This window comes from Oncorhynchus clarkii, unplaced genomic scaffold (assembly GCF_045791955.1).
Source record: "Oncorhynchus clarkii lewisi isolate Uvic-CL-2024 unplaced genomic scaffold, UVic_Ocla_1.0 unplaced_contig_8876_pilon_pilon, whole genome shotgun sequence".
Lineage (NCBI taxonomy): Eukaryota > Metazoa > Chordata > Actinopteri > Salmoniformes > Salmonidae > Oncorhynchus > Oncorhynchus clarkii.
In genome coordinates, this window is record NW_027260948.1 from 45903 (window position 1) to 65669 (window position 19767).

Genomic DNA, 19767 nt, shown 5'->3' on the forward strand with positions numbered 1-19767 from the left:
CTGTACCGAGTCAGTGTGGGAGGTATATACAGGGGGCACCTGTACCGGGTCAGTGTGGGGGGTATATACAGGGGGCACCTGTACCGAGTCAGTGTGGGGGGGTATATACAGGGGGCATCGGTACCTAGTCAGTGTGGGGGGTATATACAGGGGGCATCGGTACCGAGTCAGTGTGGGGGGTATATACAGGGGGCACCTGTACCGAGTCGGTGTGGGGGGTATATACAGGGGGCATCGGTACCTAGTCGGTGTGGGGGGTATATACAGGGGGCATCGGTACCTAGTCAGTGTGGGGGGTATATACAGGGGGCATCGGTACCGAGTCAGTGTGCGGGGGTATATACAGGGGGCACCTGTACCGAGTCAGTGTGAGGGGTATATACAGGGGGCACCTGTACCGAGTCAGTGTGCAGGGGTACAGGCTAGTTGAGGTAATCTGTACATGTAGTTGGGGTGAAGTGACTATGCATAGATAACAAACAAACAGCGAGTAGCAGCAGTGTACAAAAGGGGGGGGGTTCAATGTAAATAGTCCGGTGGCGATTTTATGACTTGTTCAGCAGTCTAATGGCTTGTTCAGCCGTCTAATGACTTGTTCAGCCGTCTAATTGTTCAGCAGTCTAATGGCTTGTTCAGCAGTCTAATTGTTCAGCAGTCTAATGGCTTGTTCAGCAGTCTAATTGTTCAGCAGTCTAATGACTTGTTCAGCAGTCTAATGACTTGTTCAGCCGTCTAATGGCTTGTTCAGCAGTCTAATGACTTGTTCAGCCGTCTAATGACTTGTTCAGCCGTCTAATGACTTGTTCAGCCGTCTAATGACTTGTTCAGCCGTCTAATGACTTGTTCAGCAGTCTAATGGCTTGTTCAGCAGTCTAATGGCTTGTTCAGCCGTCTAATGGCTTGTTCAGCAGTCTAATGACTTGTTCAGCCGTCTAATGGCTTGTTCAGCAGTCTAATGGCTTGTTCAGCCGTCTAATGACTTGTTCAGCCGTCTAATGGCTTGTTCAGCAGTCTAATGGCTTGTTCAGCAGTCTAATGGCTTGTTCAGCCGTCTAATGACTTGTTCAGCCGTCTAATGGCTTGTTCAGCAGTCTAATGGCTTGTTCAGCAGTCTAATGACTTGTTCAGCAGTCTAATGGCTTGTTCAGCAGTCTAATGGCTTGTTCAGCCGTCTAATGACTTGTTCAGCCGTCTAATGACTTGTTCAGCAGTCTAATGGCTTGTTCAGCAGTCTAATGGCTTGTTCAGCAGTCTAATGACTTGTTCAGCAGTCTAATGGCTTGTTCAGCAGTCTAATGACTTGTTCAGCAGTCTAATGACTTGTTCAGCAGTCTAATGGCTTGTTCAGCAGTCTAATGACTTGTTCAGCAGTCTAATGACTTGTTCAGCAGTCTAATGACTTGTTCAGCCGTCTAATGACTTGTTCAGCCGTCTAATGGCTTGTTCAGCCGTCTAATGACTTGTTCAGCCGTCTAATTGTTCAGCAGTCTAATGACTTGTTCAGCCGTCTAATGGCTTGTTCAGCCGTCTAATGACTTGTTCAGCAATCTAATGACTTGTTCAGCCGTCTAATGGCTTGTTCAGCCGTCTAATGACTTGTTCAGCAGTCTAATGACTTGTTCAGCCGTCTAATGGCTTGTTCAGCCGTCTAATGGCTTGTTCAGCAGTCTAATGACTTGTTCAGCCGTCTAATGACTTGTTCAGCAGTCTAATGGCTTGTTCAGCAGTCTAATGACTTGTTCAGCAGTCTAATGACTTGTTCAGCAGTCTAATGACTTGTTCAGCCGTCTAATGACTTGTTCAGCCGTCTAATGGCTTGTTCAGCCGTCTAATGACTTGTTCAGCCGTCTAATTGTTCAGCAGTCTAATGACTTGTTCAGCCGTCTAATGACTTGTTCAGCCGTCTAATGACTTGTTCAGCAGTCTAATGACTTGTTCAGCCGTCTAATGACTTGTTCAGCCGTCTAATGACTTGTTCAGCCGTCTAATTGTTCAGCAGTCTAATGACTTGTTCAGCAGTCTAATGACTTGTTCAGCCGTCTAATGACTTGTTCAGCAGTCTAATGGCTTGTTCAGCCGTCTAATGACTTGTTCAGCCGTCTAATGACTTGTTCAGCAGTCTAATGGCTTGTTCAGCCGTCTAATTGTTCAGCAGTCTAATGGCTTGTTCAGCCGTCTAATTGTTCAGCAGTCTAATGGCTTGTTCAGCCGTCTAATTGTTCAGCAGTCTAATGGCTTGTTCAGCAGTCTAATGGCTTGGGGGTAGAAGCTGTTGAGGCGCCTTTGGGACCCAGACTTGGTGCTCCGGTACCGCTTGCTGTGTGGTAGCAGAGAAAACAGTCTAGAACGTGGGTGACTGGAGTCTCTGACAATTTTATGGGCTTTCCTCTGACACCGCCTATTATATAGGTCCTGGATGGCAGGAAGCTTGGCCCCAGTGATGTACTGGGCCGTACGCACTACCCCCTGTAGCGCCTTACGGTCAGATGCCGAGCAGTTGCCATACCAGGCGGTGACGCAACTTGTCAGGATGCTCTCGATGGTGCAGCTGTAGAACCTTTTGACGATCTGAGGACCCATGCCAAATCTTTTCAGTCTCCTGAGGGGGAAAAGGTTTTGTCGTGCCCTCTTCCCGACTGTCTTGGTATGTTTGGACCGTGTTAGTTTGTTGGCGATGTGGACACTAAGGAACTTGAAACTCTCGACCCGCTCCACTACAGCCCTGTTGATGTTAATGGGGGCCTGTTCGACCTGCCTTTTCCTGTAGTCCACAATCAGCTCCTTTGTCTTGCTCACTTTGAGGGAGAGGTTGTTGTCCTGACACCACACTGCCAGTTCTCTGACCTCCTCCCTATAGGCTCCCTTATCGTTGTTGGTGATCAGGCACTGTTGTGTCGTCAGCAAACTTAATGATGGTGTTGATGTCGTGTTTGGCCACGCAGTCGTGGGTGAACAGGGAATACAGGAGGGGACTAAGTACACACCCCTAGGGGCCCCAGTGTTGAGGATCAGCATGTCAGACGTGTTGTTGCCTACTCTTACCACCTGGGGGCTGCCCGTCAGGAAGTCCAGGATATACAGTACCATACAGGGAGGTGATCTCTAGATGGGATATACAGTAACCATCCTTCCAGTACCATACAGGGAAGTGATCTCTAGATGGGATATACAGTAACCATCCTTCCAGTACCATACAGGGAAGTGATCTCTAGATGGTATATACAGTAACCATCCTTCCAGTACCATACAGGGAGGTGATCTCTAGATGGGATATAGAGTAACCATCCTTTCAGTACCATACAGGGAAGTGATCTCTAGATGGGATATAGAGTAACCATCCTTTCAGTACCATACAGGGTTCAGATATCTTTCAGGTGCTAAACCAAAGCCTGTTAAATGATAGACCATCCCTGGCTAAGCCTATTTATTGAAGAGGCTCTCTGTAGTCTACCTCCAGGATGTGTTGCATGCAGAGAAGAGGATGATGACCAAAAACACAATCAATTCACAAAGTAATGGATCCAGGGAAAGAGAGGACAAGGTGCTTAGTATCATTCATACATTTCCCAGTCGGTGGTAGATTCATTTATATTGCTGTAGCAATACATACCTTAATGCTGTTCGTTATAGCTCATGTGACGAGAGAGAAGAGACGTTCAATTCTACAACCACCTAAAAGGAAGTGATTCCCAAACCTTCCATAATAAGGCCATCACCTACAAAGCGATGAACCTGGAGAAGATTCTCCTAAGCAAGCTGGTCCTGGGGCTCTGTTCACAAACAGACACCACAAGAGTCTCAGGACATCAACACAATTAGACCCAACCAAATCATGAGAAAACAAAAAGATAATTACTTTGACACATTGGAAAGAATTAACAAAAAAACAGTCAACTAGAATGTGATTTGGCCCTAAACAGAGAGTACACAGTGGCAGAATACCTGACCACTGTGACTGACCCAAAATTAAGGAAAGCTTTGACTATGTACAGACTCCGTGAGCATACCCTTGCTATAGAGAAAGGCCGCCGTAGGCAGACATGGCTCTCAAGAGAAGACAGGCTATGTGCTCACTGCCCACAAAATGAGGTGGAAACTGAGCTGCACTTCCTAACCTCCTGCCCAATGTATGACCATATTAGAGACACATATTTCCCTCAGATTACACAGACCCATAAAGAATTCGATAAACTCCCTTTATCTACTGGGTGAAATTCCACAGTGTGCCATCACAGCAGCAAGATTTGTAACCTGTTTCCATGAGAAAAGGGCAACCAGTGAAGAACAAACACCATTATAAATACATCCCGTATTGATGTTTTTTATTTTCCCTTTTGTACTTTAACTAATTGCATTACAACACTGTATATATATATATAATATGACATTTGAAATGTCTCTATTCCTTTGGAACTGTTGTGAGTGTCATGTTTACTGTTCATTTTTGTTTACATCACTTTTGTTTTATCTATTTCACGTGTTTTGGCAATGTACACATGTTTCCCATGCCAATAAAGCCCCTTGAATTGAATTGAGAGAGAGAGGGGAGGGAGAGAGGGGGGGTCCTAAGTATCATTACAGACAGACAGACAGACAGGTCCTAAATATCATTACTGAGCTGCAGACAGACAGCAGTCTGAACACCTCTGTCACCCCTGGATACAGACACCCCATCACCACTTTCTGCACCTCTTCAATCACCCCTTCACCCTGCCTGTCACCTGCGTAATGAACACACAGCCAATGACATGCATTTAATGAGGACCAGACCTGTCCACAGTCGTCCACACAGTGGCTGTGAGAAGAGATTAGACACAGAACACAGTCCTTTTCACACTACAGCTACACAACACAAACTACTGTACACTGAAATAACCCAAGTTAATCTGATCTCAGACTAGTCTGAATCAATTCAGTTTGAAATGGGTTCAAGGTAAGGACTACCTCCATAGTAACCCTGGTCCAAAGTAAGGACTACCTCCATAGTAACCCTGGTTCAAGGTAAGGACTACCTCCATAGTAACCCTGGTTCAAGGTAAGGACTACCTCCATAGTAACCCTGGTCCAAGGTAAGGACTACCTCCATAGTAACCCTGGTCCAAGGTAAGGACTGCCTCCATAGTAACCCTGGTCCAAGGTAAGGACTACCTCCATAGTAACCCTGGTCCAAGGTAAGGACTACCTCCATAGTAACCCTGGTCCAAGGTAAGGACTACCTCCATAGTAACCCTGGTCCAAGGTAAGGACTACCTCCATAGTAACCCTGGTCCAAGGTAAGGACTACCTCCATGGACTGTAGAAACCCTTGTCTGGTTACAGTCTACACTGAAATTCAGGAAGATCCCGTGGGCAGAAATATAAATTCAAGTTTTGAAGACCTTTATCAAAACCTACTATTCTCTCTGTCTCTGAAGTGCCCTTTGTTCCTGACATAAGGGTTATTACTGTGTCTCTAATGAAAGCTCTCCTGAGCCAGAGAAACCATTCGTTTAGCTCTTTAGAGAATCCAGCAACAGACTAATTACACTTCTGGTGAATAGAGGAGGTGAGGAGACTTCTGGTGGAGGGAGGAGGTGAGAAGACTTCTGATGGAGGGAGGTGAGGATACTTCTGGTGGGGGGAGGAGGTGAGGAGACTTCTGGGGTGGAGGGAGGAGGTGAGGAGACTTCTGGTGGAGGGGGGGGGTAGGAGACTTCTGGTGGAGGGAGGAGGTGAGAAGACTTCTGGTGGGGGGAGGAGGTGAGGAGACTTCTGGTGGAGGGAGGAGGTGAAGAGACTTCTGGTGGAGGGAGGAGGTGAGAAGACTTCTGGTGGGGGGAGGAGGTGAGAAGACTTCTGGTGGGGGGAGGAGGTGAGGAGACTTCTGGTGGAGGGAGGAGGTGAAGAGACTTCTGAGGTGGAGGGAAGAGGTGAGGAGACTTCTGGGGTGGAGGGAGGAGGTGAGGAGACTTCTGGGGTGGAGGGAGGAGGTGAGGAGACTTCTGGTGGAGGGAGGAGGTGAAGAGACTTCTGAGGTGGAGGGAAGAGGTGAGGAGACTTCCGGTGTAGGGAGGAGGTGAGGAGACTTCTGAGGTGGAGGGGGGAGGTGAGGAGACTTCCGGTTGGAGCGAGGAGGTGAGGAGACTTCTAGTGGAGGGGGGGGGTAGGAGACTTCTGGGGTGGAGGGGGGAGGTGAGGAGACTTCTGGTGGAGGGGACTTCTGGGGTGGAGGGGGGAGGTGAGGAGACTTCTGGTGGAGGGAGGAGGTGAGGAGACTTCTGGGGTGGAGGGAGGAGGTGAGGAGACTTCTGGTGGAGGGGGGGGGGGGGGGGGGGGTAGGAGACTTCTGCTTCATTAGAAATTACGAGATGAGGTGATGACTGGAATTTCAAACAAGACACTCACCATGCCAGGCTGTGAACAGCACGCAACTCACCCAGTGGTCAGCCACCCGTGTCCTCGGAGGGCTGTGATTGTGAGCCTGAGTGGTTCCTGTTTATCTGCTCACACACAAGACAAGACACTGTTTGTTTGCACTGTTGAAGACACTGGATGCAGTCATAGAGGCATTATTGAACACATGTACAACTGTTGATTGAATATTCTCTACATTCGCTGCCATAGTATTTGTTAACCTAGATATCAACACTAAAAGTAGTGTACTTTGCTCTCTGTCCTCTCTCCAACTCTGCCCTGGCCTAGACACAGCCCAGTTTAAATAGGTCACACTATGGGCCATAATTAGTTGAAATGTCAAAGATGGTGAATTATTGATGACAAGGGAGGAAACCTAAAATTGGCTGGTTTCAACCGGTTTTTAAAGGGACAGCTGGAGCTTTGGGGGCAGTTATATTTGGGGACACTTTTGCAAAGTTTCACCAAATAAATATTTGCCTGAGTTTTGCACTCTGTGAGCAAGGCAAGACTGCATTGTCACCAGAACATATGATTGTTTTTGCCAGCTGGGGACTTTGTGGAGAAATGAACCATGAATTTATTTCTGACTGAGGGACATATTGTATGATGATATGAATCCCCTATGTAACGACCTACACCTGCTAGTTCTGCTGAGTCTGTACTGAGCTGGCAGAATGAAGCACCTGGATGATCCAAATAAGACCAGGATGTTACTTCCGTAATACATCCAGGAGCACAATACAGTGACAACAGCCATTAATCAGACGGTCAGTGCCGGCGCTACCGGGTGGCAAAACCGGGCTTGGACCCCCAGATAGATTTTGTCCCAAATTGACACTTTTCTTTCGATTGGCGAGAAATCTTCATGCGAATGTTTTAAAAAAAACGGCATTAAAACATTATGCGCATTTCCTAACCAGTGATGTTTCCGTCAAATTGACTTGTCGCCTATAAAAGTCTGTGCGTGATGACGAAGTGCACATAAAATTACGTTTTGCTGTTACATTCGCATGTACCGAATAAAAATAATACAAGTTAAATGGATGTCCATTATTTTCAACAATACTGATGATTTCTCACACAAAAAAAAGTGCGTTATATAGCGAGTGTACCCACTCTGGTACTGGCAGTCAACAGCTCACAGATACACTACCTACATGGTCAGATTATTGTGGACAACAGAGAGAGATTATTCTATCATGTCTCCAGAATAAAGAACCTCGATATTTATTGGAAAGGAGCATCAAGCTCGTCACCTTGCTCTTTCACCATCTCGGTGAATTTCATCATGTATTTCATCTGTAGCATAACTGCATGCTTTCCGACGAGAAGTACTTCATACTTCGATATGATAGTTACTATACCAATATTTGCGCATAAAATCGTTTCCACCGACATTTCTCGCATAAACCGACACAAATAAATCTCACCTTGTCTAGGGTATTTTGTTTAGGGGCTAAATGTTCCGTTTGCATTAGATCTGTCATTACATGTTTGATCAGACACATTAGTCACATAATAAAATATTGGATCATGGAAACCTGGTTAGAGATTGTTCACTTTTGCACGTAGCTACAGCTAATAATAGGCTAGCTAGTTCCGTTAAGTGTTGGTAGCGGCACGCCAAGACCCTTCTCTCTCTTGACATAACTCTACAATAATACATTGCAACTATGGAATCCATATTGGGAAGTCACTTAGTTTTCAGACGAAAGAGACTTCCTGATATTTGCGGTCGGAGAGGAATAGGCAAAGTTCGACTGATTTGTTCTGGTCAATATTATTATTGTATTTTGTATTTAATTAGGCAAGTCAGTTAAGAACAAATTCTTATCTACAATGAAGGCATCGGACAATGCTGGGCCAATTGTGCACCGCCCAATGGGCTTCCCAATCACGGCCGGATGTGAAACAGGGACTGTAGTGAGATGCAGTGCCTTATACCGCTGCGCCACTCGGGAGCCCCGATATATTTGAATCTTTCAAAAGATCAAATTAGCACCAAAATATTAGAATTGGGCTGCAAACGCAAGCATAACTGCTCCATGGTCTTTTTGCCAGACCAAGTGATGATAACTAATCAATGATTGAACAGCACCACCCAGTGGATGTATGTGGTAGCACAAATAACCATTATAAAATACACAAGACCATGATGTGTTTGTGTGTAAAAACGACAGTTTTACACGTTTATTTGGGTTCCCAGTACACATATTAAGGATTTGTTCAATAGTGTCCGCTTTAGGACCTCCTAATACACTGTTATGGCAGAATAGAATGTGTGGTCTGAGGGTGTAACAAGTCAACCGACTAGCTAGTTATAACTCAGAACTGCAGTCCTATATACAATCACCTCTAGAGATCTTTTCATAGGATGGCGGTTGGTTAATTAGACATTTATCAATATTGAAGAATAGCAACTTGTTGACGACTTGTTACAATCACAAGGCTTTTTGTAAATATGCCGAGATATCTTTTTAAATGCACTTCACAGCAGATATAACGTAAACTTCTTTCATAGCTCTAGAATAATCTGCCGTACGTTTTAGAGGCACAGCCTTTGGCATCCACTTAGTTGGACAGTAGACAGCATATGGTCCAGTCCCCAATCGACCCCTAGACCCTAAGCACTTGAGATCCCACAAGCGCATAAAGGGTGTCTCTCTCAAAACGGCACACTATTCCCTATGTAGTACACTACTTTCGATCAGGACCCAGTGTTTTTCCCAGCTGGGAACTTTGCGGGCCCTGGTCAAAAAGTAGTGCCCTACATAAGGAATAGGGTGCCATTTTGGATACACACATAGGGTCTATGAGGTGTTGATCTGGGAAAGGGCCTTTGTATGTCCTCTGACTAGCCATGTGTGATGAGTTGGATTGCGTGTCCTCCCATTAGAAGACAAGCACACTGAAACAGCCTCTACGGTAAGATAGATGCAGCCTTCAATCAACAAAATGACAGAAGTTATACATCTCTACAGATACAGGTATTACGCCAAGAGAGGAAGATTTATTTCGTTCTTTATATCAAAAGTTTCAAGACCTGAGTATTTCAAGGAATAAGGTTGTTTCTTAACATACGAAAACGTACACGCATTTACGTGGACACTGAACCGTCACCAGGCTGCTATCTTCCCTTATGTGATTGAAACATGCACATCATTAATAACTAATAAAAACGCAGACTTCTCTTTATCTCTCCTTAAAAGAACAGAATTCAAATCTGGAATTTTGTCAATCACAGAACCAGTGAACGTGGCTCCCGGGGGTTTTTAGAAAGCAGACAAGTAGCATTACAGCACTGTGTATATATCATGTTGTGGACATTTCTGAAGATCCTTAAAGCATCAGTAATTATTACCGTGTGTGGACAGGACTGACTGGGTGGGTGACGAAGTTACTTTCACATAACTTCAAAGTTATAAAATCATTTTTTACTTGTTTTTAAAATCATAAAAAACTTTTTTTTTCAGAATTATTTTATCTCTATCCAACAACTCCTGCCAAGCCTACTATCCAGATTTGTTTGTCCAGTCTTGCCAACTCAAATGTCAAGCCAAACATATTTGGACGGAGTTGGCAAGAGAGCCAAACAGCCTGCACCCAGGCTAAACGACTAACTCTGTCTGAAGTTACAGGTTCATTCCCTGGGCACTTAGCAGAGAGTCCAGCATGTCAAAAGTGTCTTTGTAGTCGGTGTGTTGGCCGTTAGACCCCAGCACTCCATTTGACCCCTCCGGGCCACCGTGGTGTCTCTCCACAGTCCTCGGGCCACCACCACCGTCTGAAGAGTAGTGGGAGGAGCCTCCGGCCCCTTTGGAACTCCTGCTGCTCTTAGCAGAGTGGTGGTGGTTGTTATGACTACTGACGTCAGGGTTGGCCCGTTTCCTGGAGGAGGAACTGGAGCCCCCTAGGTCGCTACCATGGCCCCCGAGGACTCTGAGTGCCAGGGCGGGGTCGATGGCCCCTCGGCTGTTCCCGCTGAGGGAATAGGGGTGCGAGTGGCCGTGCTTGGGGTGTCTGCTGGAGCCAGAGTGGTCTTTGTACTTCTCTTTGCCCTGTGGGACACCAACATGGCCGCCCTGGTCCCTCTCAGCTGATACTTTGATTCTCATCTTTAGCTCCTCGTTGCTGGCCGCAACGCCGTTCTCAACCGCCGAGGCCTGTGGTGGGAGACCTCGTGTCTTTTTAGAGCTGGCCTTGTCCCTCCTGCTGTCCCCGTGCTGGGGGACACCCTGCCCAGGCTGGGAGCGTCTTTTATGGGACTGGTGGTGAGGGAGGGCGGGGGACTGGTACATGTCCACACCGCTCTGCTCCTCTCGGACACCGTTCTGCATGGTCTGCAGGTCTGCTGCCTGTTTCTCTCTGTACTTATCCAGGGAGAGTTTCTGTGGGGGGCGCGTGAAGGGCGAGGGGTTATTGGGTAGGGCCTGTGGGTGCTTGCCTGCACTGGCCGTTTTGTGTTCGTGTTTGCCTGATGGGTACTTTGAAGGGATGGCTTGAGGAAGAAAGGCAAGGCCCTGGTCCAGCCCCAGCAGCTCAGCGTGGTCCCCAGACAGGGCCTGGTAGGGAGGGAACGGGATAGACATGTCGTCTAGTGAAGCCATCTCCCCAGAGTCTGACAGAGACGAAGAGAAGAATGAGTTGCTGCCGGCCACACCGGTGATGCCGTCCAATGAGGAGGTCCCTTGGAAGGAGGTGTCGCCCGTTTGACTGTCCATCTTGGGCTTCTTGGCAGCTTGTGTGGCCTGGAATAGGGATGTGGTGAAATTCAGTTAAAAAAGGGCAACACCAAACCATTCCCCACCCAAACCTCAGTCAATATCATTCAGAAAACCAATCTGATGAAACAGTGAAGTAGTAGCTACTAGGGGGCTAAATGCTGAAACACTTACACCAGTTGTGAGAGCAGAACCTACCCTCCAGTTACGTATCCTTTTCAGCCTGCTGGGCGTCTTCTCCAGAATTTGCAGGAATTCATTGGTCAGCTCTACATCGGACACAAAGACAACTATTAGAACCCTGAAGGAAGTGATGGGTCAGCTCTACATAGGACACAAAGACAACTATTAGAACCCTGAAGGAAGTGATGGTTCAGCTCTACATAGGACACAAAGACAACTATTAGAACCCTGAAGGAAGTGATGGGTCAGCTCTACATAGGACACAAAGACAACTATTAGAACCCTGAAGGAAGTGATGGTTCAGCTCTACATAGGACACAAAGACAACTATTAGAACCCTGAAGGAAGTGATGGTTCAGCTCTACGTCAGACACAAAGACAACTATTAGAACCCTGAAGGAAGTGATGGTTCAGCTCTACGCCAGACAAAGACAACTATTAGAACCCTGAAGGAAGTGATGGTTCAGCTCTACATCAGACAAAGACAACTATTAGAACCCTGAAGGAAGTGATGGGTCAGCTCTACATAGGACACAAAGACAACTATTAGAACCCTGAAGGAAGTGATGGTTCAGCTCTACATAGGACACAAAGACAACTATTAGAACCCTGAAGGAAGTGATGGGTCAGCTCTACATCGGACACAAAGACAACTATTAGAACCCTGAAGGAAGTGATGGGTCGGCTCTACGTCAGACACAAAGACAACTATTAGAACCCTGAAGGAAGTGATGGTTCAGCTCTACGTCAGACAAAGACAACTATTAGAACCCTGAAGGAAGTGATGGTTCAGCTCTACATAGGACACAAAGACAACTATTAGAACCCTGAAGGAAGTGATGGGTCAGCTCTACATCGGACACAAAGACAACTATTAGAACCCTGAAGGAAGTGATGGGTCAGCTCTACGTCAGACAAAGACAACTATTAGAACCCTGAAGGAAGTGATGGGTCAGCTCTACATCAGACAAAGACAACTCTCAGTCGGAATAAACAAGAAATAATAAACAGAGGGTGGAATTCCACTATAGAATCCCGAAGGTCTTGGGTTCAACACCTTCAATCAAGTGTTCCCAATTTCCCCCTACGAGGGTGGAATTCCACTGTCCTTAAAATTAAAATAAGAACACAAATGTTTCTGACCGTCCAGCAGTGTGAGCGTGACGGTGCGGTCCAGATACTCCCACCAGTGTTTCCCATCAGTGGAGACCGGGATCTCCCAGTTGGACCATTTACAGGCCAGGTGGATGCAGACGCAGGCGATGACTGTGGGCTTGTGCTGCAGGCAGAACGTGGTGAGGTGGAGGCTGTCGGAGGGAAGACCACAGAGGAGACACCCGTTAGCTACAGTTCTAGGGTTGGAATACAGGACATTAGCACTAGCCCTGGGACATGGCTGAAGACCCTATGGAACTGGTTTTCAAACCTTTCCCCGGGAAATCCCAGACATTTTAATGTTGTTACAGCCCTGAACTAGAGCACGGATTCACCTAATCAAGGTCTTGACGATTAGTTGACAAGTTGAATCACCTAATCAAGGACTTGACGATTAGTTAACAAGTTGAATCACCTAATCAAGGACTTGACGATTGTGCTAGTTGTGGGAGAGCTGGGGGTCCCAGAGGAGAGATTTGAACATCTCTATGGTGTCATGTCTCTGGTCTAATAAAGCTCAGAGTACAGCTGATCTGCATGCATACAGTCCATATTATAATACTGCCTTCATATTCCAGACTGTTGAGAGTGAGTGGCAGAGGCACGTACCCCGGTGGTTTTCTATGATGGATGATCGTGGCTGTTTCTCTTACCATTTCAGACAGAATCTTACCTTAGAAAACTGATACATTGAGGACAACCTAGACGGTAAACTTGTTCTTTGAGAGTACTGAGCATTTTATTGGGATCAAGCTCGTTTCCTAGAAATAATTGATGTCCACCATCCACCTGCTGTGTTCCAGTCCAGCCTGTCAAGTTATGCCATCTCACTCATACCTTTGCCAACTTTCTCTTTTAAAATCTGGGCAATACATTCATTATGGAAGTATCCTTTTGACTGTGTAAAAAAACTAACATTTTTTGCCCTCTGTCCAGACATTGTATACTGCTGTTGATAGGATAGCAAAATTATTCATCTAAGTCAGGGCAAGTACAGTTACTAAAATTAAATTTAGGAAAATAATGAACTGTAATGTTTATATTCTACTAAGGTAAAGAAGAGGATACCTATAGCATACAAGTCATTCATATATTAGAGAGAATTATGGATGATCATTTTACTACTGGAGTATTAGGTGTGTCAATTATCACTAAGAATTTGCTTGTTACCCTTGTATATATATTAGCTTCTATTTGTCAAACATAAATCAAGAAAAAACAAAACATTATTAATACTTACCGGGACAGATGCTATAGTTTACATCTTTTCACTGATCTTTAGTGGCAAGCTATATTCAGGCTACCAATTGTGTTTTAGGAAGGAGGAGACATATGCACTCTGTAGCAACCAAACGGTCAGTGAGGACAGTCTACAGCACCACCAACACGTTCACATTGTGCATTCAACCCCTATGTGCCAACACTGAGCCCTTGTACAATACACCGCACTGCTGCAGCCTGGCTGGCTGTCCGGTACCGCCCCTAGGGGTTTACCAGAAACCTGCCTGGCGCAAAGAGGGCGTTGGACACAGGAAGGGGGACCTGCCAGTACAGGAAGCTATAGTGTGCCATCACAGTGCAACATAGTGGGGGGGCGGGGTCAGGATAACAACCTGTTGGTAGCCATGAAATAGGAAGTCTGTGCCAAATCCTTGCTTGCTGTAATAGAAGGAAGAGAGGGGTCAAAGGTTAGCTCGGAATCTCAGACAAGCACTGGAATGAAATCAAATGAAAACATTATTAGAACTGGTTACTACATACAGGAGAGGTTTAATAAAAGTATACGTGTCTGTGTCGGGGTGTGTGTGTCAAAGATGAGAGAAGGTGATAAGATGGAAAGACACAGGAAGAAGGCTGTACCTCGCACTAGCTGGGAACATCTCACAACATCAGTGTGAGGATGTTCAATTGTTATTTCAAAACCTGAAAACAATGGAATGGAACATGATTAGACATTCCAAAGCCCACTGGCCATCCAGATGCAAATGAACCAAAAAGTACCACGACTACGTCCCAAATGGCACCCCATTCCCTTTATAGTGCACTACTTTAGACCAGGGCCCGCTGGGGTAGTGCACTACTTTAGACCAGAGCCCACTGGGGTAGTGCACTACTTTAGACCAGGGCCCACTGGGGTAGTGCACTACTTTAGACCAGGGCCCACTAGGGTAGCGCACTACTTTAGACCAGGGCCCACTAGGGTAGCGCACTACTTTAGACCAGGGCCCACTAGGGTAGCGCACTACTTTAGACCAGGGCCCACTAGGGTAGCGCACTACTTTAGACCAGAGCCCACTAGGGTAGCGCACTACTTTAGACCAGAGCCCACTGGGGTAGCGCACTACTTTAGACCAGGGCCCACTGGGGTAGTGCACTACTTTAGACCAGGGCCCACTGGGATAGTGCACTACTTTAGACCAGGGCCCACTGGGATAGTGCACTACTTTAGACCAGAGCCCACTGGGGTAGTGCACTACTTTAGACCAGAGCCCACTGGGGTAGTGCCCTTGTACAATAAAAGCATTTTACTGTGTGTAAAGCATAGGGTGCCCTTTGGGATGCAGCCCATGAAGTTTCCATGTATCATCCACCTATAGACAGATCCTTACCTAGCGTCTGCAGTACTATCGTTTCTAGTATCACCAGCTCCTGAGCTTGCTGATGGTATGCCTAAAGTTCAACAGATTTCATATTTGTAATGTGTCTCTCTCTCAGTATCACCATGACAAGAGATCCACATCACAACACCCAGGTACAGAGGCCTCACTTACATTACTCTTGGTGTCTAGTGGTGCATCCTGGGGGTTGACGCAGGCATGGGCCACTTTGATGACATGTTCAAGCTTCCTAGGTTGTTCCTCCACCTTCGCAGCCAAGAACAAGGTTGTTTGGGAGATGATCTGTAGAAATAAAGACATTAAGGTTGGGCGGTATCCAGATTTTCATATCGTCCTACCGTCCTTCACTCATCCCAGGATTTACGGTATTACAGGCTTAATGCACAAGGGTGCGCCATAAAACTGTGTGGAAAGCCTATTGGAAGTCTATTACCAGAATGCTAACATAATGAGCACAAATAATAGAGAGGCTGCTAGCTAAATATGCTATCGAGCCGAAAACATGTTGTTTTCTTCAAAAACAGGCAGTCCAGCTCAAAGTTATACATATACAGGAAGGGGCTACTGAGGAGCGGCAGGTGGACTGGTGGTTAGAGAGGTGGACTAGTAACCGAAAGGTTGTGGTTAGAGAGGTGGACTAGTAACCGAAAGGTTGTGGTTAGAGAGGTGGACTAGTAACCAAAAGGTTGTGGTTAGAGAGGTGGACTAGTAACCGAAAGGTTGTGGTTAGAGGTGGACTTTAACCGAAAGGTTGTGGTTAGAGAAGTGGACTAGTAACCGAAAGGTTGTGGTTAGAGCGTTGGACTAGTAACCGAAAGGTTGCAAGATCGAAGGTAAAAATCTGTCGTTCTGCCCTTGAACAAGGCAGTTAACCCACTGTTCCTAGGCTGTCATTGTAAATAAGAGTTTGTTCTTAACTGACTTGCCTAGTTAAATAAAAAAAATGTAAAATGTTTATGTAAAGTAATTTTTTGGTGAGTTTGTACATTTACAGGGGAATGTTAGACATTGTGCAACTGAACAATACTGGTTGTGGAGCAGCATGAGTACACGCTATGCATGTGTGGAGTCTGGAGTCGCTAGGCCAACGGGCCTGCCTGCTCTGAGAAGATAGGGGAGAAGCAGACGGGCCCAGAACGGAGGGGAGAAGCAGACGGGCCCAGAACGGAGGGGAGAAGCAGACGGGCCCAGAACGGAGGGGAGAAGCAGACGGGCCCAGAACGGAGGGGAGAAGCAGACGGGCCCAGAACGGAGGGGAGAAGCAGACGGGCCCAGAACGGAGGGGAGAAGCAGACGGGCCCAGAACGGAGAGGAAAACACAAGGATTTGTTTTTTTATTTCACCAGGTAGGCTAGTTGAGAACAAGTTCTCATTTACAACTGCAACCTGGCCAAGATAAAGCACAGCAGTTCGACACATATAACAAAGTTAAACCTGGAATAAACTAAACATAGTCAATAATACAGTAGAACAAAATAAATAATGTGCAAATGAGGTAAGATAAGGGAGGTAAGGCAAAGAATAGGTCATGGTGGTGAAGTAATTACAATATAGCAATTAAGCACTGGAATGGTAGATGTGCAGAAGATGAATGTGCAAGTAGAGATACTGGGGTGCAAAGGAGCAAGATAAATAAATAAATACAGTATGGGGATGAGGTAGTTGGATGAGCTATTTACAGATGGGCTATGTACAGGTGCAGTGATCTGTGAGCTGCTCTGACAGCTGGTGCTTAAAGCTAGTGAGGGAGATATGAGTCTCCAGCTTCAGTGATTTTGCAGTTCGTTCCAGTCATTGGCAGCAGAGAACAGGAAGGAAAGGCGGCCAAAGGAGGAATTGGCTTTGGGGGTGAGAGCATGCTAAAATACAGGCTATTTTATAAATGACATCGCCGAAGTCGAGGATCGGTAGGATAGTCAGTTTTACGAGGGTATGTTTGGCAGCATGAGTGAAGGATGCTTCGTTGCGAAATAGGAAGCCGATTCTAGATTTAATTTTGGATTGGAGATGCTTAATGTGAGTCTGGAAGGAGAGTTTACAGTCTAACCAGACACCTAAATATTTGTAGTTGTCCACATATTCTAAGTCAGAACTGTCCAGAGTAGTGATGCTGGACGGGCGGGCAGGTGCAGGCAGTGATCGGTTGAAGAGCATGCATTTAGTTTTACTTGCATTTAAGAGCAGTTGGAAGCCACGGAAGGAGAGTTGTATGGCAATGAAGCTCATCTGGAGGTTAGTTAACAAAGTGTCCAAACAAGGGCCAAAAGTATACAGAATGGTGTCATCTGCTTAGAGGTGGATCAGAAAATCACCAGCAGCAAGAGCGACATCATTGACGTATACAGAGAAGAGTCGGCCCGAGAATTTAACCCTGTGGTACCCCATAGAGACTGCCAGAGGTCCGGGCAACAGGCCCTCCGATCAAGCTGCAGTGGCAGCTGTACAGATAACTCATCCAAAGGCTTTGACACCTCAAATACCACTACGACATTGCTCGTCCTAATTTTTATATATTTCTTAATTCCATAGTTTTACACGTGTGTATTGTTGTGAATTGTTAAGATACTACTGCAGTGTTGGAGCTAGGAACACAAGCATTTCACTACACCCGCAATAACATCTGCTAAATATGTGACCAATAAAATGTGATTTGATTGATGAGAATTCACACATTATCAGCAGACAGCTCTCTGACTGATGTGTAGTTACTTTTCTACGACACTATTCTCTATGTAGCCAGCTTACTTCTCTCTGGTAAAACGCCAGATTAACTGGCTACATTCTTTCTATGATAAAACAGAAATATGATGGCCATGCATCGCAAAAAAAATACATTGCTTTTTAAAATTGTAAGCTCATTTAGCCTACTTGTGTGGCTGCCAGCCAAATAGCATTGCAATTCTGTCGTCATCAGATGAAAATTATGCTTATTTTCTGCCTAATGTGTTGTATTTTCTGTGAAGAAAAACTATAGTTGCACATCCCCGATCACTCTATTGAGGCAAAACACACTTGACTTTCAATATAAAACACGACCTCTGTCAATACACAGTTGGATTCACCTGCTCCCACTTTCCCCAGTTTTGCCATTTACAAAACATGTGACTAGCTCAACTGTTCTGGGGGAACTATGGTAGGGAACTAGTGTAGGTAGTACAATGTGGCTCAGCTGGTAGAACATGGAGCTTACAACGCCAGGGTTGTGGGTTCGATTCTCACAGGGGACCAGTATGAAAATGTGTGCGCTTACTACTTACTGTAAGTCGCTCTGGATAAGAGCATCTGCTAAATGACTCAAACGTACAAGGTATTTTACTTAAAAAGTAGCTACAAATATTAAAATGTATAGAAAAGCTTATTAAATAGTTTAAACGTTAGAGGACTTAACTGGCTATTTCCAAATAACCCGGTATACTGCCCAAGACGACAAGAAAATCCATCAGATCTCCCTTGTAGATAGAAGATAGCCTTGTCCCAGATCTGTTTGTGCTGCAAGTCATTGTCACACCAAGCACAATGACTATAAGAGTTGGCAGGACAGCACAAAGAGATATAGGAAGAGGCTAGATTGCGAGTCAGAAAATGAAAAAATGAATGTTACAATTGAGATGGTGATTACTTACATTCCTATGAAACTTAGTGAAAGAGTGAATCATATAAAATCTATGCATGTAAACGATTGCAGTGTTGATGATGAGTTGAGAGCTGAATACATGGGTTAAGGTATTCCAAGTGATATGCGGAAACAACAGTAATACTGCAATCAATGCATAAGCTATTCTAACATCATAGCTGGCTGATGTCATTTACCGGTAGTTGGGTGACAATCCACCTAGCTTTGTTCCCATCTCAGCTAGTTAGCTCAAGTTCACTAACGTTACTCCAATAATGAGACACAGCTGACCAAGATGTCACAACTAACTACCTCGTGAGATAACAAACCACATTATATATGTTCATAAAAATGATTAACTAATAGTTACTCGTACATCCAGTAGACGATAAGAGCTGCTAAGGCGAACGTCTAGCAGGCCAAAATAATAGCTACCGTTAGCTGATCACATAACAGAACGAGGTTAGCATGGTAGCGATCAAGTTAGCTGAAGAACTAGCTAGCGTAACAACCTCAAAGGTTACGGTTACTGCGTTAAGTATCCTATTTTGTAATCCGACCAAGACATAACGTTAGTCGAAGTATAACATTCAACTTGTATTTTAAATGGACACATTTAGCTGTGTTTCAGTTACTTGCAAAGGAAGCTAGCTAGCTACTAGGTTCCAAGCTAACAAACGGCACAACCATTTTGGTAGCTAGTTAGCCTAGCTGCCACATAGCGGGCTGAAAGACTCATTTTCAGAAAGGATACACGTTGAGTCTCTGGCCCATATCCTGAATTAGGTTGGCGGCTTGCTGTCGGTAAGAAAGTTCCCTATCAGATTCGACTCCACTGCGGCGGGACGGCGTTGTTTCTAGTTGCTCCCGGGAAAAGAGCCATTTCGAAGAAGGTCCCCGGTGCACCGCCATTGCGCTCCAACGACTAGCCCCTGGTGGCTCGAGGGGGTAGGGAGCGTAGGAAACAAAATGCGCATGCGTGTTGGCTACTCTCCTAGGACTAGTAAACCAATTGCTCAGCAAATTAGCACTATTTTAACTTTCAATACAGCAAATAAAAAAATCTCTCACAAATTGTGGA

The 19767-nt window shown here is 45.6% G+C and overlaps 1 protein-coding gene across 2 annotated transcripts; it reads right to left on the bottom strand.

The window, feature by feature from the left end:
- Positions 1 to 8552: 8552 nt before the first annotated feature.
- Positions 8553 to 19637, bottom strand: LOC139402487 (cyclin-T2-like). Of its 2 annotated transcripts, none has more exons than XM_071146451.1 (9): positions 19441 to 19637; positions 18697 to 18778; positions 15227 to 15355; positions 15065 to 15125; positions 14316 to 14378; positions 14069 to 14114; positions 12444 to 12607; positions 11292 to 11386; positions 8553 to 11144 (listed from the first exon to the last, which is right to left on the bottom strand). In XM_071146451.1, the coding sequence occupies exons 1-9, from the start codon at positions 19596 to 19598 to the stop codon at positions 10029 to 10031; spliced, it is 1914 nt and encodes a 637-aa protein (XP_071002552.1). In that variant the 5' UTR covers positions 19599 to 19637; the 3' UTR covers positions 8553 to 10028. The 2 variants fall into 2 exon arrangements, with proteins under 2 accessions (XP_071002552.1, XP_071002553.1); XM_071146452.1 differs by having other exon boundaries at positions 11316 to 11386; positions 19441 to 19614.
- Positions 19638 to 19767: the final 130 nt, after the last annotated feature.

What these genes read in the sequence shown, in the direction of transcription:
- LOC139402487 (XM_071146451.1), bottom strand. Translation starts at nt 19,598, where the DNA reads ATGGCGGTGCACCGGGGACCTTCTTCGAAATGGCTCTTTTCCCGGGAG. An exon ending in TCACTAAGTTTCATAGGAAT is followed by an intron (nt 15,356 to 18,696) that starts GTAAGTAATCAC and finishes TTATTTCTACAG; the next exon opens with ATCATCTCCCAAACAACCTT. An exon ending in CACTAGACACCAAGAGTAAT is followed by an intron (nt 15,126 to 15,226) that starts GTAAGTGAGGCC and finishes GTTGAACTTTAG; the next exon opens with GCATACCATCAGCAAGCTCA.